Source organism: Canis lupus, chromosome 5 (assembly GCF_003254725.2).
Source record: "Canis lupus dingo isolate Sandy chromosome 5, ASM325472v2, whole genome shotgun sequence".
In the NCBI taxonomy this organism is placed as follows: domain Eukaryota; kingdom Metazoa; phylum Chordata; class Mammalia; order Carnivora; family Canidae; genus Canis; species Canis lupus.
Window position 1 is genome coordinate 80,462,788 of NC_064247.1, and position 26,529 is coordinate 80,489,316.

A 26,529-nucleotide genomic window follows, 5' to 3' on the forward strand; every position below is an offset into this window, starting at 1 on the left:
TATTTATTCATGATAGACAGAGAGAGAGAGGCAGAGACACAAGCAGAGGGAGAAGCAGGCTCCATGCCGGGAGCCCGACGCAGGACTCGATCCTGGGACTCCAGGATCAGGCCCTGGCCAAAGGCAGGCGCCAAACCGCTGAGCCACCCAGGGATCCCCGAAAAGTGAATTTTTAAAGCACTTGAGTCAAGTTAGCAAAAAAGCCCTTTCCTAGGTAGTCTCAGATCAAAATTTTTCTGTAGAATCCGAGTAGGAGGGCAGCCCGGGTGGCTCAGCGGTTTAGCGCCGCCTTCAGCCCAGGGCCTGATCCCGGAGTCCCAGGATCGAGTACCACGTCGGGCTCCCTGCATGGAACCTGCCTTTGTGCTTTGTGTGTGTCTCATGAATAAATAAAAAAAAATATAAAAAAAAAAATCCAAGTAGGAACCATGGAGACTGCAAAATGCCCAGAATAGAAACAGACTGCTTTTAAGTTACACAGATCCCTGAAAGTACAATCACCCTGGAACACATGCACTGAAGTGTTTCTCTTATTTTATACTGTTTTGCCTTCCCTTCCCCCAATTTCTCTAACTCGCCCCAATCAGTTTCTGCTTCATTTGTATTCAAAGTTCCTTTCTACTTAGGAAGAATTTCAAGGCCCAAAGATCTTACTTCCCATACCATTTATGGAAATCCAAATCACTGGCTGGAAATGTTGCAAAGGAATGCTTTTCTACTTTGATAACTTACTTCTTCACTCATGACCTGTGAGCCTTTTCTGTCAGAATTATACCCTCCGTAATCCACAAGGTTTCAGAGTATGTTTAAGGTTAAGTAAATCAAGTCTTAAAACTAGACTCCAGTTAATAAAGATTCTGAATTTATAGTTCTACAGACAGTGAAAAAGCAAGTGAGTTAATATTTAAGACACCCTAGCCTCCCTCTGGTCATATTCAATGAAGATCAGTGACCTGAACTTTGGTTTCAACCACATTACCTAAAACATTTCTTAGCAAGGGCAAGATCGTATAGTCCACTGTAAGGTTGTAATAGTCCAGACTAATGTAGACCGGGAGAATATGCCTCACTAATTGATTCAAGTAAGAAGAGAGGAAAATTATTTTGCCCATGGAACACCTGGGTAGCTCAGTGGTTGAGCGTCTGCCTTCGGCTCAGGGCGTGATCCTGGGGCCCCGGGATCGAGTCCCACGTCGGGCTCCCTGTGTGGAGCCTGCTTCTCCCTCTGCCTGTGTCTCTGCCTCTGTTTGTCTCTCATGAATGAATCAAATCTTAAAAACAAACAAAAAAACCAGAGGGCCCAAAAAGTTGCAGTTATTGGTTTAAAGTACTTCTATTATGGGACTGTCCATGTCTCTGTGGATTCCCTGTATATATGCTATTAAAGGTGATTTTCTCTTGTTAAAAAATAACTCCTATCACTGTAGAAGAAACTAAAGAGGCAAAGGAGAGAAGCGGAATCCATTATAAACCTTGTTTTATCTGTTCCTGCTTAGCAAACCTGAAACAGGCTGTCCTTTCTGTTATAGTTTTGGTCTTTCTCTATTACCTCTGTTAATTCTCTTCCCATGTATCTACTTTAAATTCTCACTTATTTACCCTTTCCAGACTGGAGGATGGGGTTCATCTTAGCAAAAAAATTTTTTTTGCTAGCATTTTACTCATGTCACCAGAACCCATATCCTTCTCTGCTTATACCATGGCCCTTCATCCCCCAAACAAACAAAACCACACATACTGGGTTTCCACAAGCATGCAACATAATACATTCATTGAGATGGGAAAGAAATTGATCTGCTCGGTTCAGGTTCACTAGAGGTTCTTCATCTTCTAATTTAAAAGATTACATTAAAACTAGTCAGTTGATAACACCCATGGGAATAATGTATATGGTAGGCTTTCTGGTTCTGACCTCTACTCCTATTTTTTATTTTTTTAAAATATTTTTTAAATTTATTATTATTTTTTAAAAAGATTTTATTTATTTATGAGAGACAGAGAGATACAGGCAGAGGGAGAAGCAGGCTCCATGCAGAGCCTGATGTGGGACTCAATCCTGGGACCCCAGGATCACACCCTGGGCCAAAGGCAGGCACTAAACCGCTGAGCCACCCAGGGATCCCAGATTTTATTTATTTTTTCATGAGAGAGACAGAGAGAGAGGCAGAGACACAGGCAGAGGGAGAAGCAGGCCCATGCAGGGAACCCAACGTGGGACTCGATCCCGGGTCTCCAGGATCAGGCCCTGGGCAGAAGGTGGCACTAAACCGCTGAGCCACCCGGGCTGCCTATTTTTTATTTAAAATTTTTTTTTTATTTATCCATGAGAGACACAGAGAGAGAGAGAGAGACAGAGAGAAACAGAGACACACAGGCAGAGGGAGCAGCAGACTCCATGCAGGGAGCCCAATGTGGGACTCGATCCTGGGACTCCAGGATCATGCCTTGAGCCAAAGGCAGGGGCTAAACTACTGAGCCATCCAGGCGTCGCATCTACTACTATTGACAAAATCCCTGCCCAGTGTTTTTTTCATCTTTGAAATGGGCACGTATATATGTGTATATGCTATTTATACATTAATGTAATATATAACATATTAAATATATATATTATATATGTTACTATATTTATTTATCAGGTGAAAGGTGATTAATGAGATTGATCACTCAAAGCTGGATTTTTTTTCCCTTTAAATAAAATAAATAGTCTGACTGCCAGAGGCGAAAGGCATCAATTTTTGAGATGGAGCATTGCAGTTAAAATTCTTCTCTGAAACACAGGCTGATTACCACTATTGGTCGTTAAGCTATCTTGAGTAAACAAGCCTAGTTCCGCTGACCTCTAGGGCAATGTAGGGCAGATCCCCCCCAGCCTCTGCATTGGCTGCAGGCAGGAGGCTGGCAGACAGTGAAGGTCACCAGCCCTCTGAAGCCTCAGGCATGTGTTAGGGAAGAGAAGGTAAGTACCATCTTTTTTTCCCTGAGATTGTGGTCTAAAGAGCAGGACCCTGAAAAAGTTGGATGAATGTGTAGCTGCTCAGAACATTATCCCAACTACAAATATCTTGGAGTTTCCATTCACTGGAGTCAATGAAGGGAAATTACTGTTCATTATTCTGGAAAACATTCATAATGACTCGTCCTAAAGAATAACTTTGTTTTATTATCATGATTTGTGAAAACAAACAGGGTAGACAGTTCAAGGAAGGACACAGACAGTGCCCTATTTTAGGTCCCAAATTTCTTCTTTTTGATGGGTGGTGGAAGTTGAGCGATGATGTCATCCAGGGGCCGTTCTACTGCTACCAGGGTTCTTTCATCCAAAAGATCCATGAAGAGCAAAGGCTGTGGAGAGATGATAATGACTCTACCAGGAGTTAGGCTCCAGGGCCAGTCCTAAACAGACTAACTAGAGCTAAACAGTCAGCACAGTTCAAGGCTGGAGGAATCAAAATTTCTGAGGACCCTTCCTGTCCTAGGACTCAAAATGGTTCATCAGGTTGGAATTTTTTTTGAAAACTATTTTATCTATCTAATCAATCAATCTATCTAATCTATCTATCTTAATCTTAATCTTAGGGCAACTGGATGGCTGAGTCAGTTGAGTGTCTGACTCTTTTATCTCAGGGTTGTGAGTTCAGTCTCCATGTTGTGCTTCATGCTGGGCATGGAGCCTACCTAAAAAATTTTAAAAATAATCTCTACACCTAATGTGGGGCTCAAACTCACAACCTTGAAATCAATAGTAATATATGCTCTACTGACTGAGCCAACCAGGTCCCCCAAGGTTAGGAACCTTTTATTTTAAGTTTATTTTTTTAGTAATCACTGTGCCCAATGTGGGGCATGATCCTGAGATCAAGAGTCGCATGTTCTTCTGACTGAACCAGACAGGCACCTCAAGGTTGGGAACTTCTGAGTTCACAAATAAAAGATTTCAACAAGATTTTTCATGTTTTTCTATTCAGAACATTTATTCTCTAACTTCTTAGGGATCAACGTTAACTTCTGGAGCCTGAATTCTTGGCAAACAGCAAGTCACAAATGCATTAAGAAACTAATCATACTTAAATAATTTACAGATGTCCCTCTTTAAAAAATATTCTTGCAAACCCCTGAGGAAATGTTCCAGGACACCCAAGGAACTCTAATCTGAGAAGCATGAGTGCGGAACTTCGAAATTGGCACAAAACAGCTACAGTATCATAAGCTTAATGAATATTTGTTTCATATATAGTGGAAAGGCTTAGCCCAGAATGGGAAGTCACAATAAATCCAATGACTTCCACTTGTTGAAATTTATCTGGTGGAAAATTCTCCATTTAGAAGTCACATTTAAAGCCAGCTTTAACACAAAGACACCACCTGAGCGCCACCATGATTTCTCACTAGGTATGTATTTCATTCTGGTTAAGTATTATGTGCATACCTCTCATATGTTGAGGTGTGAATAATGAAATGCAAACATAAGGGACAAACATCCTCAGAAAGGTACTTGACTTTACAAACCAGGCTCTCTGCACATAAAAGGTGCTCTTGTCTGCCTACTGTGGAGATTACATTTTGATAATATCACAAGGAACCAACCATCTAGAATATAATGCAAGATGTTTTACCTTATATATCTTAGAAATTTTAAAGGCATGGGCGGTACGCCTCCTGATAACATCTGATTCGTTCGTGGGAGGAAGTGGATTGTAGAATAAGGTTTTGTCATTTGGAAGAGGCTAAAAAGACAAAGGCATACTGTTTAAATCATTATTTTTATTAGGCTTCTCCAGAACAAAGGACTATAGTGATTTTTCAGGCAAACACTACCCTTGAACATCATATGAGACATTTACTACCTCCTTGACTCCCATTACTTCAGGAAAAGCTGTAGTCACATTTCCAGCTGTACTGCAAGAGGGTGGGAGCATGAAGCAAAGAGCATGGTACTCTCTAGTCCAGCAAGACCAAAGGGACCAGCCAGAGCTTCTGGCCAGTCTTGTAACACTTTGTGAGATGGAACAAATTGGCACGTGCAGAAGCTTAGCGCACGCAGGCTCTGCTTTCTAGACTCTTCTCCCAACCAGATCACCAGACAGGCAAAGTGATTAAAGTTCTCCCCAGGCCAAAACCGAAATACAAACCACCCCCACTGATGTCACTGACACTTTGAGAGATGGCCTCTGGCCAAACAAGTGATATTTCATCTCTGACTTCCTTGGGAAATAGCTCTGCCCAGCATGAGGAACTGATGGACTTATCACCCATGCTTGACAAAAAATATGGACCTGCCTGGGCTGAGTTACAATGAGGAAAGTGAGTGGGAGGGGCCCTTCCTGTATCACTCATTCTGCAGAAGGCACTTGTCAGCCAGCTTCGTTTCCCACGCCCAGAGGACAGAGGGTCTGGGAGATGTGTTGCAGTGACACATCATGCACACCTCCTTTAAGGCCATCTGCTACTTTCCTCTCAGTTCCTTCCCACCCCCACCTGCACAGATATACCAAAATACAGTGTGTTGGTTGTAATCTAAGCCCAGGGTACATTATAGGCAAGGCCACAGCTATTACTGCTCCTAGGAAACAAAGTAGCGGTCCAGAGAAGGCATGTAAATTGGGGTGAATCAAAACAGCAGCTAGCAGAGGCTGGAATCTGGAAATGAAAAAAATGTTCACAACCCCTCTAAAATCACAGCCATGAAGAATGAAATTTTCCTGGCTGGACTTTTTTCAAGACATTACGACCAATTCTTCAAGCTTATAGATACTATTCCAGCATTTTCAGGCAAGGGGCAAAAGTGGTCAAAACCTCAGCCTGTGTCTCCTTTAATAAAATTGTGTTATTTAGCCACCCCAGGGTGCAGAGATAGAAGTAATTCAGCCAAATCAACAGTCTTCCCCATGAGAGTTACCTTCTGAATACTCATCTAATCACTTTCGTACTTAGGTTTATATGTTTACAGGAAAAGCAGAGAATGCTTAAGTCAGCAAAAAACAGTACACAAATGCCTGCCCCTACCCTGGGAGCCTCATGGGGCCTGGGAGTGAAAATGAGGAAATCTGCAAAACAAAAGTTCCTCTCTCCAAAGAATAGGTCAGGAAATTTTATTCTGATTCTCCTTTCTCTTGGTTTTAGAACTTGAAAATTCCTAAGTACAGAAAAGTCAGTGTCAGCACAAGTGGTAGCAGTGAGGAACTTACCAATGACTTGTCAATGATGCAGAACATGTAGGCATCATGGAGAAGGATGTGCATTGGTCTCTTGGGATGAAAACTGATATGTGTGATGGGAGTGTCCCTTTGGAGCCAAAGGTAATGAAACCCCTGCTTCTGGATGGTCCGGCTCCACTCTGTATACTGTTTGTCTGGGATACTGTACTCAAATACCTAAAGAAGGATAGGATACACAAGAAATGCAGGCTGACACCCAGAAAAACTAGAAGGTATCCCTGATTCCTAACCAGAAAGTATCTATACAAACCCTAACTGCATCATATTCAGCCTTATGCCTACTGGTTTTTTTTTTTTAAGACTTTATTTATTTATTCATGAGAGACACAGAGAGAGAGAGGCAGAGACATAGGCAGAGGAAGAAGCAGGCTCCATGCAGGGAGCCCAATGTGGGACTTGATCCCGGGTCTCCAGGGTCATGCCCTAGGCTGAAGGTAGGCATTAAACCACTGAGCCACCCAGGGATCCCCTTTCTGTTTTTAAAGTAAAAAAAAAAAAAAAAAAAAAAAAAGTTAATTAATTAATTAATTACAGGACACTAAACAATTAAACCAGAAAGGTTTACAGTGAAATTCACCCTGTCATCTTGACACCTCTCCTTCCCAAAACAAGAGGAGCCTATTTACATCTTTTCAGATCTTTTATGCATACAATACATGCTATTCTGCATGTTGTATTTTTTATTTAGCATTATATCATGGAGACTGAGCCATGTCAGTATCAATAACTACAGCTATATATCCATCACTCTTGCTCCTCTCACACATAATGTATTCACATTTTTTTAAAAATTTTTTTTAAAGATTTTATTTATTTATTCATAGACACACACAGAGAGAGGCAGAAACACAGGCAGAGGGAGAAGCAGGCTCCATGCAGGGAGCCGGACGTGGGACTTGATCCCAGATCTCCAGGATCACACCCCAGGCTGCAGGCAGCGCCACCGGGGCTGCCCCATGTATTCATATTTTGAAAAAAAATATTTTCTATTTATTTATTCATGAAAGACACAGAGAAAGAGAGGCAGAGACATAGGCAGAGAGACAAGCAGGGTCCACGCAGGGAACCCGATGAGGGACTCGATCCCGGGACCCCAGGATCACACCCTGGGCTGAAGGCACACGCTCAACAGCTGAGCCACCTAGGGATCCCAATGTATTCACTTTTTGGACGTATCATGATTTACTTATCTAATTTGTTTAATGGACATTTACACTATTTCCAATCTTTTACTGTTACAAAGCTGCACTGATTATCTGTCTTTTTTGTACTACTGAAGGCATAGATCTATAGGAATAACTTTTTCTTTCTTCTTAAAAATTGACTGATTGGTGGGATCCCTGGGTGGCGCAGCGGTTTGGCGCCTGCCTTTGGCCCAGGGCGCGATCCTGGAGATCCGGGATCGAATCCCACATCGGGCTCCCTGCACGGAGCCTGCTTCTCCCTCTGCCTATGTCTCTGCCTCTCTCTCTCTCACTGTGTGCCTATCATAAATAAATAAAAATTAAAAAAAAAAAAATTGACTGATTGGGATCCGGGATCGAATCCCACATCAGGCTCCCAGTGCATGGAGCCTGCTTCTCCCTCTGCCTATGTCTCTGCCTCTCTCTCTCTCTCTGTGTGACTATCATAAAAAAAAAAAAAGATTGAGAGAGAGAGAGAAAGAGAGTGCAAGTGCGCCCGCGCGCCCAAGCATGTGAGTGCACAAGGAAGAAAGAACCCTAAGAAGACTCCACGCTGAGTATGGAGTCTGAGGCAGGGCTCTATCTCACAACCTTGAGATCGAGACTTGAGCCAAAACCAAGAGTCAGATGTTTAACTAACTGCACCACCAGGCATCCCAGGAAGAACTCTTAAAATTGGAACTTCTGATTCAAAGATTATGTGTATTTAATTTTTAAAAATGCATCTCAAAGTGTCCTCTAAAGGGGCCATACTAATATATACAGTGTATGAAGTGGTATTTCCTGTATCCTCACAGCATTGTGCATTATCAACTGTACTGATTTTTGTTAACCTAACAAGTACAAAAAAATTTCCTACTAGATTTAAAGCACCTAAGGGACCAACTGCCAGAAAAAGGCATCAGGTGGACATTATGTGTGATAAAGACAAGCATGTGGGGGATCCCTGGGTGGCTCAGCAGTTTAGCCCCTGCCTTTGGCCCAGGGTGTGATCCTGGAGTCCGAGTCCCAGGATCGAGTCCCGCGTCGGGCTCTCTCTCTCTCATAAATAAATAAATAAAATAAATAAATAAATAAATAAATCTATCTTTAAAAAAAAAAAAAAGACAAGGATGTGGCTTCACTAATCTTTCGGTTACTGAACAAGGTCACAAACTCACGAAACTGAAATGAAAGGTTTCATTTTGTGGATTGAACACACACACACACACACACACACGTGAGTGTAAAAACTATTAAAGTAGCAAGCATCAGTTGCCCAGCAATCTACTTATATGTGCTACTCAGACCATACTTTATTTTTCCAACAGCTCAATGAGAGAGGTATTATGCCCATTTTACAGATCAGGATCATCGTCAAGTACTGATCATTTCACAATGTATTCCATTTCACAATAGCTATAACTCAGTTATTTTAAAGATTTTCTTACAATTTGGTATAGAAAAAAGCAGTAGGCTATGCACTCATTTTGGCTACTCTTTGCAATGGCCTAATTTCTGTATCTGCCAAAGTGAAGGCAAATTTCATGATTTTTTTAGTCACTCCCAACTTCAAGGTCTTATTCCATCCCATATCCAGTCTAACACCTGGGTCCATATCATCTCTAGTCTAAAATAACGAGGGGCACTGAGATGGCTCAGTTAGTTAAACGTCTGCCTTTGGCTCAGATCTCTAGGTCCTGGGATCGAGCTCTGCATTGGGCTCCCTGCTTAGCAGGGGAGTCTGCCTCTCCCTCCCCCTCCACCACTTATGTTCTCTCTTGCTAGCTCTGCTCTCTCTCAGAAAGAAGTAAAACAATCTTAAAAAAAAAAAAAAAAAAAAATTAAAATAACCAATAAAATGAGTACTTCAAAATCCTTCCTTTTACTCTATAATCTCAGAGCTTCATCATTCCATTGTGCCCATCAAGCCAAAGGATATTACTGGCCTATAAATACCCAAGCTAGATACATGGAAGCTTTACTTTGCAGAAGAGAAAACTACCTGTGTATCTTCCACTACATTCAAACAAAGGCTCCTCCAAAATTGTCATTAGCTTTTTAGTTACTATCCAACAGAAAGGAATTAGAAAACATTGGAATCTCTTACCTGCTGGTCAGAATGAGCGATGACAAGGTTGTTGGTATTGGGGGCGATGGCCAGAGCAGTCACAGGGAAATTATAGGAAGGTACTGTGCAGTGAAGCTGGAACAAATAACAGATACAAAAGACAATTCTACATACCTTCCCTCAGGGAAGGCTGGATGCTCTAGGTCTGTGGTTTTAAATAATGTTCCTTAGAACTCAAAAAAAAGTTCTATGGAAGCTCCCCAAAACATCAGGCAGTATCTCCAAATAAACCTAAATTTCATTAAAACAAGCAAACACAAAACCACATGTAACTGCTTACAAAACTGACTGCATTTGCAGAAAACTTCAGAGTAAAGCTTTTGCTACCATCCCTCTATCTGTATGAATTGCTCATAAATATGTCATTGAACAAGGAATCTATAGCTCTACACTAGATAAAAAAGAAACTAATGCCTAGACATGGACATGTATATACAGTTGCAAGACATGTGCACTCTTAAATGCCAGGCAAAGTTCAAAGAGCAGTACGTGCTCCTGCCACAAGGTCATCAAGATTAAGTAATGCAGTTAGCAGGCAAACTCATTCAATGGTACAGTTTGGTATTGTTCTATAAACATTTGATGCTTAATGCCAGTTTGGGGTACTTATATAATTTTTATGAAGATGAAAACTTCTACGGGGTTATTTTAATTCAAGTGTGGACAAGATCATTACTAATTAGTGAAAGTATTTTCCTGCTATTCCTCTAATTTCTATTTAATTAAAAAATATCTTGAGGGTACTTGATAGGATGAGCACTGGATGTTAGACTGTATGTTGGCAAATTGAATTTAAATTAAAAAAAAGGAAAAAAAATACCTTGAGATTACAAGGCAATCTATTAATAGGAAATTGTTACTACCTGCAAGTATTCATCTGGGTAAATTCGAATTCTCCTCTTCATAATATAGAAATAATCTGGATGTGAATTCATTATCCATAAATCCTTAATTTCAAACTTCTGTACAAGAGTACTTTCACCGTTCCCACTAACTGATTTTAATATTGCAGATTAGTTTTTGAGCTCCAAACAAATAAAACAGGAAAAATTCTTAGCTTAAAAAAAAAAAGCCTAGTAATTTTCTAGGGCATACCAATCTGCCTTGAGTCTTGTAACTGCAGAGCTAACATCCTTCTGTTTCCTGCTCCTTAAACCGTGCTCACCTTCAGATTTTTTATGTTGTACACATGGACTCCAGCACTGGTACCTGATGCAGCCAGCCAATTCCCATCTGGACTTACTGCCAAAAGACACATGGACTCCACTGTCCCTGTGCAGACAGAGTAACAGTTAAGTCTTCTGAATTCACTGTTCATAGCCAGCTTTGGCCTGAAGATAACAAAAGCCAGTATGTTTTTTTTTTTTTTTTTTAAGATTTCTTTCTTCCTAAAACACTATTTATTTATTTATTTATATTTATGGGGGGGGGGGGGGGCGCGAAGATGATAACAAAAGCCAGTAAGTTTTTTTTAAGATTTCTTTCTTTCTAAAAGATTTATTTGTTTGTTTGTTTGTTTGTTTGTTGGGGGGGGGGGCGCACAGAGACACAGGCAGAGGGAGAAGCAGGCTCCATGCAGGGAGCCCGATGTGGGACTCGATCCTGGGTCTCTGGGATCATGCCCTGGGCTGAAGGAGGCACTAAACCGCTGAGCCACCTGGGCTGCCTTCCCTTTTCCCTTTTCCCTTCCCTTTCCTTCCTTCTTTCAAGATTTTATTTATTTATTCATGAAAGACACAGAAAGAAGGCAGAGGCAGAGGGAGAAGCAGGCACCTCACAGGGAGCCTGATGTGGGACTCGATCCCGGAACTCTGGGATCATGCCCTGAGCCAAAGGCTCAACCGCTGAGCCACCCAGGCGTCCTGAAAAAGCTTTATAATAAGAAATAAAACAGGTGCTGAAGGATGGGTGAGTGGGCAGCAAAGGATAGAGAACAAAGTGAACTAAGTGAAAAGGACTGGAATAGCGGCTTGGTGGCTCTGAAGAAACCAGCTTGACCGTAAGAGGATAAGAGATAAAACAGAAGGAACAAATAATGTGATATCTATAACACAGAGCCTAATTTTAAGGGGTGCTAAATGCAAAACAGAGTCTACATTTTTTAATAACAACATGTACTCAATACACATTGCCGCTTATTTTATCTGACTCTTAACCTGTGGGTTTCTTTTCCTGTATGCTTCTGGAGCAGCTTATGAACAGTGATAGAGTTTAAGTTAAAAGAGTTGATTTTCCAGGCTGATGGAGTCTAAGCAAGTTCTCAACCATAAACTGAGCAATAGTTATCTATACAGTTTCTCAGTCATGCATACTCATGCTCTCAAGAACATGAGAAATTCAATCGTGAACTTTATATGACAGGAAATAAAACTGCATGTTTAAGTTCATCTTTATTAAAAAAAAACAAGTTGGGGGATGCCTGGGTGGCTCAGTCGATTAAGTGTCTGACTTTGGTTCAGGTCAAAGTCTCTGGATCCTGGGATCCAGCTACATCAGGCTCCGCCTCTGGCAGGGAGTCCGTTTGTCCCTCTCCCTCTCTTTCTTAAATAAATAAGATCTTAAAACAAAAAGCCACAAAAATAAAGCAAAACAACCACCAGGGGTATCTGGGGGGTGCAGTTGGTTAAGCCTCTGACTCTTGGACTTATGCCATGATCTAAGGATCAAGAGATTGAACTCCACACATCATTGGGCTCTGTGCTTAGCACAGTGGGCTTAAGATTCTCTCTCCCTCTCCCTCTGCCCCTCCTGATCATGCTCTCTCTTCTCCCTCAAATAAATTATAAAATAGGGACACCTGGGTGGCTCAGTGGTTGAGCATCTGCCTTTGGCTCAGGGCATGATCCCTGGGCCTGGGATCAAGTCCCACATCAGATTCCTTGCAGGGAGCCTGCTTCTTCCTGTACCTATGTCTTTGCCTTTCTGTCTCTCATGAATAAATAAAATCTTTAAAAAAATAATAAACCTTTATTAAAAAAATAAAATAAAAACAAAAAAAGTCTAAAAAATACCTCTGTACAAACATGTCAGAAATACACAAAAATATTAATGGCAGTTGTTTCTGGATGTCAGGATTACAGAGGATTTTAACTTTCTTCTTGCTCTGCTAACAAAACTCTAGGAAGGGTGATGAAACTTCTGGCCCCAAATAAGGAATCAAAAACCCAGTGAGAAAAGAGTAGGTGTAAGGAACATTTCAGATCTCGTCAAGCGTTTTCACGTGCCAGATATCTCCTCCTACTTTAAATTGCAAACATGTGAGTATTTGCAGGGCTGAGAAGAGCATTAGGGAATCCCAACAATGAGTGATGTTTAAAAAGGGGGGAGAAAAAGATACACAGAGACTGACAACTCTCTCCTTTGTCCAGTTACCAAGTTCCCACCTGACTGAGGCTGAAAAGTATGCAGGTGCTTGAAGCTTCCTTCCAACAGGCGAATAATATGTAGAGACCCTTGATTTGATGCCACAAAGAGCTTAGCTGAATCTTCAGAAAACAAAATCTGAAGGGCAGAGCGAAGGAATGCTGGCATTTTGGAAACCTTGGGGTGAACCAGTAGGAAAAAACCAGTAAGACAGAGAAGACAGACCTAGAATCCATCAAAAATAATCACAGCCAGGCTTAAATGACATTAATGCTTCCCGTACCTAAGAAAGCCAACTGAGCAAGAACCTGGAACACTGACATGCCTATTGTAACCTATCCATCCCCCACTTTCATCTCTTCAAAAGCCTAACCTTTAGTGTCACTTTCTGGCATTTCCCTACTCCTCCAAAAATAAAATTGATTCAAAATGGAAGTAAGACAGTTTTATAACAGCTGCCTCCAAATAGCTTTTTACTGAGCAAAGATTCATATCCAGTACATTCCACTTCACATAAAAATCACTTATGAAATTTCTTATTGTTTAACCAGACATTGTGTTATTACTTACCCTTTGGAGGCTTATGTTGTCATGTTCATAATTCAACCGATAAAGAAAAAAACGAGAAGTTGTAGAATAGGCTATCCAACTTCCACACGGGGAGATACAGCTGCAAATAATGTTTTCTGGACCCTGGCAATGTTTGGAATCAAGATGAATAACCAGAAAAACTTCACATGATAAGGTTCCTGTGACATGAATCCTCAAGCTATTGCTACTCCGGATATACGCACAAACACCTACACATAATCCTGACACTGATATGCTATGATTATTTCAGAGGTACAGCACCTAAATGGTGTGGCTTGATTTCCAAAACCAAGAACAGAGGTCTATGAATACTAAGAACTGATCTCTGCCCATCATGTACTTTAAAGATAGCTTCATACTAAACTCTAACTTTAGAAACCGGAGAAGAAAGGCATTTGATGCAGTAAAGCTTTGGAGGCCAGGTGGCTTAGAAAACTGATTTTCTGGGTTTTGTTTATGATACCTGCCTCAAAGCTCCCCATGAAATAATAAATAAAAAAATCTGCAAAATAAAGAAGTTTAATGTAACATTTATATAATTAAAAAACACAAAATATCTAAATGTATGTACTAATACACACATCTGTGTCACATAAAAAAGATCTGGAAGGACATATAGTGAATCAATACTGTTATTATATAATAATAATTATTCTGGGAGAGTGGACTAGAATTAAAGAGGTAGTCAAGGCTATAAACTACAAATACTGTTTGAATTCTTTCCAGTAAGAATGTATTCACAAATATTTATGAAATTAAAATAAAGACATTTAGGGGTGCCTAGCTGGCTCAATCGGAAGAGAATGTGACTCTCGATCTCAGGGTTGTGAGGTCAAGCCCCACGATGGGTGTTGAGATTACTAAAAAAAAAAGTAAAAACTTAAAAAAAAAAAAAGACATTTAAAAGGAACTTACAAAACATTTTGAATATTGTATTCTCATCACTGTGGAAAGAAATGACATACACATGCACATATGGGTAGAAATCTTTTCTGGAAGGATGTACAAGAAACTATTGGCAGTGATTATCTCTGAAGAGTGGGACTGGGATTTGGGGTAAGAAGGAGGCTTTCTTTTAAAGATTTTATTTATTTATTCATGAGAGACACAGAGAAAGAGAGGCAGAGACACAGGCAGAGACAGAAGCAGTCCCCATGCAGGGAGCCTGATGTGGGACTCGATCCTGGGTCTCCAGGATCACACCCTGGGCTGAAGGCAGGTGCTCAACTGCTGAGCCACCCCCAGGTGTCCCAAGAAGGAGGCTTTTTCATTGTACTCTTGTACCATTTTATTATTTTAATTTTTATTTTTTTTAGAGAGAGCATGTGTGAGGGGGGCGGAGGAAGAGTGAGAATCTTAAGCAGACTCCTCACTCAGCGTGGACCCTGATGTAGGGCCCCATCTCACAACTAAGATCTCTGAGTCAAAATCAACCGATTGAGCTGCCTGTACCATTTTAATTTTTTAAAAATATGCAAATTATTTATATAATAATACCAAAAGAAAGAAAAACAATTTCCTTTATTCATTCATCCAATAAATTCTGAATGCCTAACTTACCTAGTTCTGTTGACATAGTACTTCATTCAAATCATTTAAGAGTTTACAGTTTGTGGTACCAACTAAATAACCCTCAAAATTCAGAATAAGAAAAATGTTCTGGATTTCAGAGCCTGAACACACCATTAAACTTCCTTACCTTTGTCTTGAGGTGCAGCAAATGATCTGCATTTTTAGAAAGTGGAAGGGTATCCCCATTCTTTCCTGGAACAAGAAATTTCCCTGAGGTTTTCCTTCTCAAAGAAAGATCATTTGTACTTTTTTTTTTTTTTAACTAAAAAGTCACTCCTGAGTAGAATGGAATCGCTAACCACTAGGAAATCAGAAAAATGTCTGACTTAGTAAACCCACAGTTTTCTGGGCTTATAGGAGGCAGAAAGCACTGAGTACTTTCTTAGCTTCTATTTGGGTGCCTTGGATGTGGCCTATGGTAGGTATATCATTAATTCTCTGAAGCTACAACCCACAGCCAGGCATGCAGGTAGGTGGAAGTGGGGTTTGTGTGGCTTTGACTACAACTTCATTTGCTCATTTTGGAATCTAAAGCAAAAACCTCTCACCTACTATAAAACAACAGAGCCCAAACACTTCCAGAACAGGTCATACACAAGGCCACTAAGGCTATCACCCTAGTAAGATCAACGTGACCTTCTTTTTCACTGTAGGACTGTCACTCCCCAACATTAACCCTTATCATATTCAGCAGCTTGTTTTGATCCCAGTCAAGATGGGGCAAACTGATTCTATAACCTTTACCTCCACTATGCCTTACAGTGTACCTTATAGAATCATCAACTTTTAACATAGAATCATTATCCTGCTAATGATTCTAACACTGAAGAACTCTTTTGCTCTGCCCATAAGCTGCCAAAGACACAGAAAAATCTACTTCCATTTTTCCACAAGCAAAATTTCAACTGCAATTCTAATTTTCTACTTCTCTCTCCAGTTTTCTTATTGGAAAAGTAAACTCTCATTGTACCTGTTGCAACTGTAGATCCCAGTCGCCAAAGTTCCAAGTGATGAGTAAACTGGAAAAGGAGAAGCTGCCTCTTTTTTGAACAGGAAATGAGACGTCGCTGTACCAAAAATTTAAAAGTGATAAATAAGCCAAGGTATTCTATTGCCTCAGTACTAGATACAGTAGCAATACCCTAGCACATTTTTACTGTTGAAATCCATGTACTTGTTAAAAATTTTCTAAGTACTACCATATGCCAGCACTATCCTGGGACTAAGAACCTAACGGTAAATAAAAACATAGCTATTGGCGTCAAGCTTGTAGTCTAAAAGGGCTGACAAATAATTAATCAGGCACTGCACTAAGTGTGTCAAGAATTTTAACAGAGCTAGGGATGCCTGGGTGGCTCAGCGGTTGAGCGTTTGCCCTTGGCTCAGGGCATGATCCCAGATTCCCGCGATCGAGTCCCGCATTGGGCTCCTTGCATGAAGCCTGCTTCTCCTCCCTCTGCCTGTGTCTCTACCTCTCTCTCTCATGAATAAATAAACTCTTAAAAAATATACATATATTAAAATATACATATATAATAAAGAATTTTAACAGAGCTGAGCACAGTATGTAATGAAAAGAAGTAGAAAAGATATCTAATCTAGGCTCCTGGGGATAAAGACAGGAGCCCAGATGAGGCTTATTAGTGAAGACTAATCAAGCAAAAAAAGGTAAGGCAGGATGCTCCAGGCAAAGTGATAGGCATGTAAAACAGCTCAAAGTCCAGAGAGCCTCAGAGGGAATAAAGTCTTTCAGCACACTAATCTGAGAAGATGCTGAAGGACCATGGCCAGACCAAGGCAGATTTCATAAGCCATGGTAAGGAATTAGGTTTATTCCTGAAGGCAACAGGGACCACCAACGGCTTTTAAGCATGGAATGATGAGCTATTTGAGAGGATCAATAATAGGCCAGAATTGACACAAATGTAAATAAAAGGAGACCATTTAACAAGGGAGTCCAGATGAGAAAAGACACTGATTCAAACTAGGATAATGGCAATGTAGACAAAGAGAAATGACTAGATTCACAAAACAATGAAGAGGTAGACTCAGTAACATTTGCTGGTTGAGTGGAATGTAGAAGCAAGTAGTAGGGAGAAGAGTTTCTAGCTTGGGAAAGAAAATGTCCTTTTACCTAGGAAGGAACACTGGAAGTCTTGATTTTCCTGCTCTCACCCAGAATAACAAGAGTCCAGTCTTAAAAACAAATAAACTCCCCATAAACCACAACTATCTGGAAAAGGGAATGATGACCCCAGAAAGTGAAGTAGGAGTGCTATAAATCTCTTGGTTCCTGTAAATGTCTTTGTGAGAGGCTTACCTCAAAAATAGAGGGAAAAACAAAGAAGGTAAGTAATGACACAAGTCCTACAGATTTGCCCAGGAAGTGTGAGCTGTACTCAGGCTAATGGGAGAGATGGAGAGTGGGGGCTAGGGAGTGATACTTACATGAGGAAAAGTGATTTTTCGGAGAGCAGCATCATAATTCTTAACCTCCACCTTCTCCATGAGAGGACGAATGACTAAGTGTGTGTCTGTGCCTAGGGCAGGAAGAGCAGAGCGGGGGTAGGGAGAAGGCATCAGAATTAGAAAAAGTCCTGCATGGCCTGGGTAAAGCAGCAGCCTGGCAGAGAGTGCAACCTACCTCCAGATATCAATGCTGTCGGGCTGTGGGCCACGGCTCGAACGTCATGTGTATGATGCTGGAATGGCTTTGTCCGCACCCACTGCTTCTCACTGCTGTTGGAAGTCACAGAGACCAGCTGAAAATGGAATACTGTCCCCTCGGCTGTGCCCACCACGAAACTGTCTTCTTGCTGAGAAATTAAATCATTAGGGAGGTACATTTAAGCAAAACAGGGCCCAGTTTGAAAAATATTCCCTGAGGTTTTCTGTCTGCACAGCCTAGGGGAAAACCTACACCCAGAATTGGAAGGTAGGTTATGGGGTCTTTTTCCTCCAGAAAGTGACAATTCCATCAGAAGAGCAAGCTTACACATAGGTGATATGCTCCCTACTGACAAAATTAACAGTATGTACCTCAAGCTGTTATAGTGCTTTCAAATACACAAACTAGTTGCTACTAGAAAAGCAACAAAAGGGACGCCTAGGTGGCTCAGCGGTTTAGTGTTTGCCTTTGGCCCAGGGCATGATCCTGGAGACTTGGGATCGAGTCCCACATCGGGCTCCCTGGATAGAGCCTGCTTCTCTCTCTGCCTGTTGTCTCTGCCTCTCTCTCTGTGTCTCTCATAAATGGATGAACAAAATCTTAAAAAAAAAAAAAAAAAAAAAAATATATATATATATATATATATATACACACACACACACACACACACACTCAGAAGATTTGTGAACAGGGACTCATATATATGTACATCGATGTCATAGCAGCATTATTCACAAAAGCCAAAAAGATGAAAACCCAAACGTCCATCGAGATGAATAAACATAATGCAATATGCATGTGTATGTATATATGTATGTACGTGTGTGTATATATACATATATGATAAAATACTATTCAGCTTTAAAAAGGGACAAAATTCTAATAGTCTAATATGGATGAACTTCTTTAAAATAAGATTTTATTGATTTATTCATGACAGACACAGTGAGGGGGGGGGGCAGAGACACAGGCAGAGGGAGAAGCAGGCTCCATGCAGGGAGCCCAACATGGGACTTGATCCCGGGTCCCCAGGATCACACCCCGGGCCGAAGACGGCACTAAACCGCAGGGCCACCAGGGTGACCCAAGATGAACTTCGAAAACATTATGGTAAGTAATAACTCAGAAAAGGACAAATATTATATGATTCCACTTATATGGGGTACCTAGAACAGCAAATTGATAAGGACAGAGAAAAGAATAAAGATTATTAGGGGCTGGGAGAAATAAGGTATTATTGTATAACCAATAGTTTTTTTTCTTTTTAAGGATTTTATTTATTTATTCATGAGAGAAGCAGAGAGGCAGAGGCATCAGCAGAGGGAGAAGCAGGCTCCACATAGGAGCCTGATGTGGGACTTGATCCTGGAACTCCAGGATCATGTCCTGAGCCGAAGGCAGATGCTCAACCACTGAGCCACCCAGGTGTCCCTAACCAGTAATTTCTGTGTGATGAAAAAGTTCTGAAGATGGAAAGAGGTGATGGTTGCACAACACCACAAATGTACTTAATGCCACTGAAATGTACTTAAAAATGGTTAAAGTGGGGGTGACTGGGTGGCTCAGTTGGTTGAGTGCCCATCTCTTGATTTTCTGCTCAGGTCCTCATCTCAGGGTCGTGGGATCGAGTTCCATGAGGGCTCTGTGCTCAGCTGCGTATCTGCTTCCTCCTTCTCTCTCCCTCTGCCCCTCCCCCTGCTCACACACGCATGCTCTCCCTCTCTCAAAAACCAATTTTTTTTTAAGATTTTATTTATTCATGATATATATATATATATATATATATATATATATATATATACACACATATATATATATAGAGAGAGAGAGAGGCAGAGATACAGGCAGAGGGAGAAGCAGGCTCCATGCAGGGAGCCCGACGTGGGACTCTACCCCGGGTCTCCAGGATCAGGCCCTGGGCTGAAGGCGGCGCTAAACCACTGAGCCACCCGGGATGCCCTCAATCAATCTTCAAACAAAAATGATTAGGGGCACCTGGATGGCTCAGTGCTTGAGTGTCTGCCTTTAGCTCAGGTCGTGATCCCAGGATCCTGGGATAGAGTCCCACACTGGATTCCCCACAGGGAGCCTCCTTCCTCTCTCTCATGAATAATTAAAAAAAAAAAAAAATCTTAAAAAAAAAAAAAAAAAAGTAAAGTCGGGATGCCTGGGTGGCTCATTTGGTTAAGTCTCTGACTCCTGATCCTCAGCTCAGGTCTTAATCTCAGGGTCATGAATTTAAAAAAAAAAAAAAAAAAGCCCAACACATAACACATATACAAAAACACACAAAAACCCCAGTAAACTACTGGGAAAAATCAGAAAATTGTAGTCAAAAGAGTAAAGTTTAGAAAACCCTGAAATTCCTGGGGCACCTGGAGAGAAGCGGCCTCGTCAGTGTCACACAAAGACCAGGTTCCCTGGTCCTCAGTATAAGGCTCTCTCTTACCAGTATGTTGAGCACTGTGACTTCTGTTAGTTTTATTTATTTTTTTAATATTTATTTATTTTTTCTGTTAGTTTTAAAAGGTCTTAGTGTGTCTGGGGTGCCTCAGTGGCTCATTCAGTTTAGTGTCCGATCTCAGGATCCTTGGATAGAGCCCCATATTGAGCTCTGTACTCAGTGGGGAGTCTTCCTGAGGATTCTCTCTCCCTATGTCCCTCCCCCCAGCTCTCACTCTTTCCTTCTCTAAAATAAATCATCTTTTAAATAAAGCAAGTAAATGGTCTTGGTGTATCCATGATTTTATTTTATTATTTTTTTAATCTGTAATTAAAAAAAAATCCTTTATAAAAAAATTTCCTTTATATTCTCAAAAATCTTAACCAGCTTTTAAAAATACATATAACTTGGGATCCCTGGGTGGCTCAGCGGTTTGGCGCCTGCCTTTGGCCCCAGGGTGTCATCCTGGAGTCCCGGGATCAAGTCCCACGTCACGCTCCTGGCATGGAGCCTGCTTCTCCTTCTTCCTGTGCCTCTGCTCCCCCACGCCCCCCTCTCATTAATTAATTAATTAATTAACTAAAAAATAAAAATACATATAACTTTGGGCTGGAGGAAAAAAAGAAGATATGATGGATGTTTGATAAGATAGTGAGAAAAGCCAGGAACCTGGATCAGCAGGTAAACAAACAGAATGAAGATTAGGTCAGCCAGTTAAGAGAAATGAAATGTCTAAACATGTATAAACATGGAACTGCCACCAACTACACATTTACTATTCTAAAAACTATATAGGAGTAACTTGCAAAAAAAACCAAACCAAAACAAAACAAAACAAAACAAAAAAGGAGTAACTTGCAAAATTAAGTATCACTTGACCTACCTATCAAGGTGAAACTGTGAATGACTTTGAAATGTATATAAAAAGTACTGGTATCCTTATCTAGTGAGCCCTGAGACTGTCTCAGAGCTATTTTACAACTTTGTAAAAACTGTAATAATGAGAGTAATGCAAAATAATCTTGCCTGGTGGAATGTAGCTATTAATTGCCCTGTGGACACTGAGTCTTGCAAGAATTTTAAGTAAATTCATTTCAGCATTCCTGATGACCTTATGGGACTGTTTGTTAAATTGTCCTTTGAACTGCTTATAATATCTTACTGGTTTCCTCATTAGTTAATGAATTACAGAAAATCTGTGACATTTCCACTTCATGTTTTTTTTTTTTTAATATTTTATGTATTTATCATGAGAGACACAGAGAGGCAGAGACATAGGCAGCGGAAGAAGCAGGCTCCATGCAGGGAGCCCAATGTGGGACTTGATCCCGGAACTCCAGGACCACACCTTGAGCCAAAGGCAGACGCTCAACCGGTAAGCCACCCAGGGGATCCCCCACTTCATGTTCGTATGAATGATTTTTTATCTTTTTTCCCCCTAATCATTTAATAGCTCTTCACACAGGTAAGGAAACTGGAACTTCAAAAGCCTTTGCTCTGGGCACACCATACCACCTCAACCTTATGCCAGTTCTCTTTGAGGTAACTTGTAGGCACATGATGGTGAGAAGGAAGGAAAGCTTATCTGAAGGTCAGCATATAAGGTAGCCCAGACCAGCCTCTCACTTCCTGTAAGATTACTATTTGAAAACCATTATCCTGGGCAGCCCAGGTGGCTCAGAGTATGATCCTGGAAACCCCTGATCGAGTCCCACGTCAGGCTCCCTGCATGAAGCCTGCTTCTCCCTCCGCCTATGTCTCTGCTTCTCTCTGTGTGTCTCTCATGAATAAATAAATAAAATATTAAAAAAAAAAGAAAAGAAAACCATTATCCCAAGCAAAAGTGGAGATACTGAGCAACTTAGGAGCTCACAGACTGTTCCCCATCTCCAACTAAACAGTTCATCTACCCAAAAAAAAAAAAAAAAAAAAAAAAAAAAAAGGTGGGGCAGTTTGCACAAAATCCCACCTACAGAGAGGGATAAAGAAGGCAACACTAACTTACTCCATATCATCTTTCCTGGAGGTAGATCATAGAAGAAATGAAAGAAAAGGGCTCTCTTAGGGCACAGATGGAACAAAGCAAGGGGAAAGCTGACCTGGAAAGGGAGAGGGGAAAGTGTCCTAATTTAATCACAGAGTGACTGTTTCACACAGAAAAACAATCTAAAGACTGACCTCTAAATGAAAGCAAATGTTCCCTATGACTCCCTGCAGGTATCAGTACTCACCTACTTGATAAGGGTGCAAGACATCTAAAACGATCAAAGGACTGAGTATTTGCCACTATTCACTCTTCAGTCAATGAAAATCCATTAAAAAGATAGCTAAAAATAATCAGCTCTTCTGGCAAAAGAGTGTAGTGGAGAAAACCCTTCAAATTAGGATCAATTTCAAGAGATATGAAAATAATGCCAATACCACACTCACTCTGTGCCAGATACTGCACTTAGCACCTTTCATGCACTACCTATTTAATCCTCCCCAAACTCTATGAAGTATTACTAGTACACTGTTTTCACAGAAGAAACTGAGGTTTAGAAAGAAATAGCCTGCCCAAGGAAGGTAGTAGCTATTAAGTGCTGCAGCTGAGATTCAAACCCAAATCTGCCCTAGTGTAGTGTGTGTGATAAGCATTCTGAGGGTTGCAATTTGTACAAATACATTTTTCCCCTTAAAAATAACAAGTACACAATTCACTGACTCTCAGGCATACATTTGCCCACATTTAAACATCTCTGAAACCAAGATATCTTCTAGCTGTCAACCTGCACATGTATGACATCTTCAGGTAAAGAGCAAACATCAAAGTTGCAGAATGGGGGTACCTGGCTGGCTCAGTCAGTAGATGCAACTCTTGATCTCAGGGTTTTGAGTTCAAGCCCCACGTTGGGTGTGGAGCCTACTTAAAAACAATGAAACAACAAAGCCCAAATAAATACAACTTGCAGAATGGTTGTCAAAAACCTGGAAAAAAATCTTGAGACTACAGAGGAGCAACTACTACTAATACTATGGAGGCTGGGAGGCAAGTGTGGGAAATATGGACTCCGAGGACCAAGTTAAAAGGTAAGTTACAGTCCATCCGTGCATGTGAAGATGTTTTAGGAATACCTTACTCACTTATTTCACTAATACTTTCCTTGTTACATATGCACAAAAGTGACAGAACAAAAATTAATGTTTAAGAGTCTCTAATAAGTAAAAGTCTCCCTAATAAGCAAAATGTAAATTTTGGGCCACTGGGGCTGCCCGAAATTTATTTACTTAAGACAGAGTGAGGGCAGCCAGGGTGACTCAGCGATTTAGCGCCACCTTCAGCCCGGGGCATGGTCCTGGGGATTGAGTCCCATGTTGGGCTCCCTGCATGGAGCCTGCTTCTCCCTCTGCTTGTGTCTCTGCCTCTCTCTCTGTGCCTTTCATGAATATATAAAATATTTTTTTTTTAAATTACTAAAAATAGGGATGCCTGGGTGGCTCAGCAGTTAAGCATCTGCCCTCAGCCCGGGGTGTGATCCTGGAGACCTGGGATCGAGTCCCACATCAGGTTTCCCGCATGGAGGCTGCTTCTCCCTTTGCCTGTGTCTCTGCCTTTCTCTGTGTGCGTCTCTCATGAATAAATAAATAAAATCTTAAAAAAAATTACTAAAAATAAGTTTCTTTTAAAAAGTTGAAACAGGGATCTCTGGGTGGCGCAGCGGTTTGGCGCCTGCCTTTGGCCCAGGGCGCGATCCTGGAGACCCGGGATCGAATCCCACGTCGGGCTCCCGGTGCATGGAGCCTGCTTCTCCCTCTGCCTGTGTCTCTGCCTCTCTGTCTCTCTCTGTGTGACTATCATGAATAAATAAAAAGCTGAAACAATGTATCAATTTATAATAGTTTGTATTATACAACTATTATAAAAAAAAGCACTGCCATAGTTTAATTGGCAGGGTTTCTTCTTTTCCATGATAACAAAATTACGGCATGTCTCACAATCATATGTATCTAAGATTCAATGCAATGCATTAATTATGGGCACATGGTAGAAAATCAGACAATATAGAATAGTACACAGTACAAATTAAGCCTGCCTCCTGCCTGCCCACTCCAACTTTCCTAAAACTTACCATTAATGTTTTTAATCTTTTCAGATATTATGAATATATATGTAAACAAAACTATAAATACAGATACTATTAAAAATTTTAAGTAATATAAAACCTGCCTCACCTTTTCAAAACTCTTTTATTTTAAATATTTTATTTATTTATTAGAGACACAGAGAGAAAGAGAAGCAGAGACACAAGGCAGAGGGAGAAGCAGGCTCCATTCATTGAGCCTGACGAGGGATTGGATCCCTGGTCTCCAGGATCACACCCTGGGCTGAAGGCAGCGCTAAACCACTGAACCACCCGGGCGGGCTGCCCTCAAAACTCTATTTTAAAAGGAAAATTTCTTGAGGTGCCTAGGTGGCTAAGTTGGTTAAGCGTCTGACTTTGGTTCAGGTTATGATCTTGGGGTCTTGGGATTGGCCCAAGTCGGGCTCCTCACTCAGCAGAGAGTCTGCTTCTTCTTCCTCTCTCTCTCCCCTTCTGTCCCTCCCCAACTCATGCTCTGGTAACTAAATAACATCTTAAAAAAAAAAAAAAAAAAAAAAGACGGGGGACGCCTGGGTGGTTCAGCAGTTGAGCGTCTGCTTTGGCTCAGGGTGTGATCCCAGAGTCCTGGGATCAAGTCTCATATCGGACTCCCTGCATGGAGCCTGCTTCTCCCCCTGCCTGTGTCTCTGCCTCTCTCTGTGTCTCTCATGAATAAATAAATAAAATCTTTAAAAAAAAAAAAAAAGAAAAGGAAATTTCTCCCACTCATTTCAAGTTATTCTTCTTACAGTTACACATAACATCTAAATGTTTCACAGGGCTTTAATAACCATCAAATTGTTCTCATAGGAAACCTGTTCAGTGGAACAGAAAACTTACAGGCAAGAAAATCAGGCATGAGTGATCTCTACACTAGAAATTGCATGTCCACACTTAAGATAGCAAACAAGTCTCAAACTAAGAAACACAAAGAATAAAGGATCTAGTCAGCAAATCTCAAAGTCACTTCCTATGCTCCAATGCTAAAATACCCAAAGGATTCTTTTTTTAAAAAAAAAGATTGTAGGGATCCCTGGGTGGCGCAGCGGTTTAGCGCCTGCCTTTGGCCCAGGGCGCAATCCTGGAGACCCGGGATCGAATCCCATATCGGGCTCCCGGTGCATGGAGCCTGCTTCTCCCTCTGCCTAGGTCTCTGCCTCTCTCTCTCTGTGTGACTATCATAAAAAAAAAAAAAAAAAAAAAATTGTATTTACCTATTTATGAGATACAGAAAGAGTGAGAAAGAGAGAGAGGGAGGCAGAGACCTAGGCAGAGGGAGAAGCAGACTCCCCACAAGGAGCCTGATGTGGGTCTCAATCCTGGACCCCAGAATAATGCCCTGAGCCAAAGGCAGACATTCAATTGCTGAACCACCCAGGTGGCCCCCCTCTTTTTTTAAAAATGTTATTTAGTTATCAGAGCATGAGTTGGGGAGGGACAGAGGGAGAGAGAGGAAGAAGCAGACTCTCTGCTGAGTGAGGAGCCTGACTTGGGCCAATCCCAAGACCCCAAGATCAAAACCTGAACCAAAGTCATCTGCTGAGCTACTCAGGTGTACCAAAATACCCAAAGGTTTCTTTTCTAACTTTCTTATTTAATATATTTTATTTATGAAATAGAGAGAGAGAGAGAGAGAGAGAGGAGAGAGAGGGGCAGAGACGCAGGCAGAGGGAGAAGCAGGCTCCACGCAGGGAGCTCGACATGGGACTCGATCCTGGGGCTCCAGGATCAGGCCCTGGGCTGAAGGCAGGTGCTAAACTGCTAAGCCACCCGGGCTGCCCCTACCTAAAGGTTTCTAATGAAGAATTCATTTTGCCAGGGATGCCTGGTAATCTTAAAAATCTTAAAAAAAATAAAAAAATAAAAAATCATTTTACCAAAAGGGAAGAGGCACACTTGTTCAACACAAGTCTGCTTAAATCGTACTCAAATAGAAGAAATTTAGTATTTTTAAAATCACTATAAAGTTATTTCCTAATTTCCCAACATAGGAAGCAGAAGAGTTATAAAAAGAAGAAAATAGCACTTCCCAAGATTCTTTTAGAATGGGGCGCCTGGGTGGCTGCCTTTGGCTCAGGGCACGATCCTGGGTTCAGGGATGGAGTCCTGCATTGGGCTCCCTGTGGGGAGCCTGCCTCTCTGTTTCTCATGAATAAATAAAGAAAATATATTTTTTTAAGATTTTATTTATTTATTCATGAGAGACACAGAGAGAGAGAGAGAGAGAGAGGCAGAGACACAGACAGAGGGAGAAGTAGG

General features: G+C 41.1%; 1 protein-coding gene across 1 annotated transcript in view; it reads right to left on the reverse strand.

Annotated features, from left to right (window-relative positions):
- Positions 1-3,143: 3,143 nt before the first annotated feature.
- UTP4 (UTP4 small subunit processome component) overlaps positions 3,144-26,529 on the reverse strand; it is a 35,989-nt gene continuing 12,603 nt past the window's right edge. The window contains exons 7-17 of the mRNA XM_025426659.3: positions 17,683-17,854; positions 17,487-17,578; positions 16,009-16,105; positions 15,166-15,230; positions 13,446-13,568; positions 12,896-13,052; positions 10,678-10,784; positions 9,492-9,587; positions 6,189-6,374; positions 4,617-4,727; positions 3,144-3,345 (exon numbers count right to left, since the gene is read on the reverse strand). Of these exons, the coding sequence (XP_025282444.1) occupies positions 3,229-3,345; positions 4,617-4,727; positions 6,189-6,374; positions 9,492-9,587; positions 10,678-10,784; positions 12,896-13,052; positions 13,446-13,568; positions 15,166-15,230; positions 16,009-16,105; positions 17,487-17,578; positions 17,683-17,854 (1,323 nt within the window). The 3' untranslated portion in view covers positions 3,144-3,228. The remainder of the gene's footprint in view (positions 3,346-4,616; positions 4,728-6,188; positions 6,375-9,491; positions 9,588-10,677; positions 10,785-12,895; positions 13,053-13,445; positions 13,569-15,165; positions 15,231-16,008; positions 16,106-17,486; positions 17,579-17,682; positions 17,855-26,529) is intronic.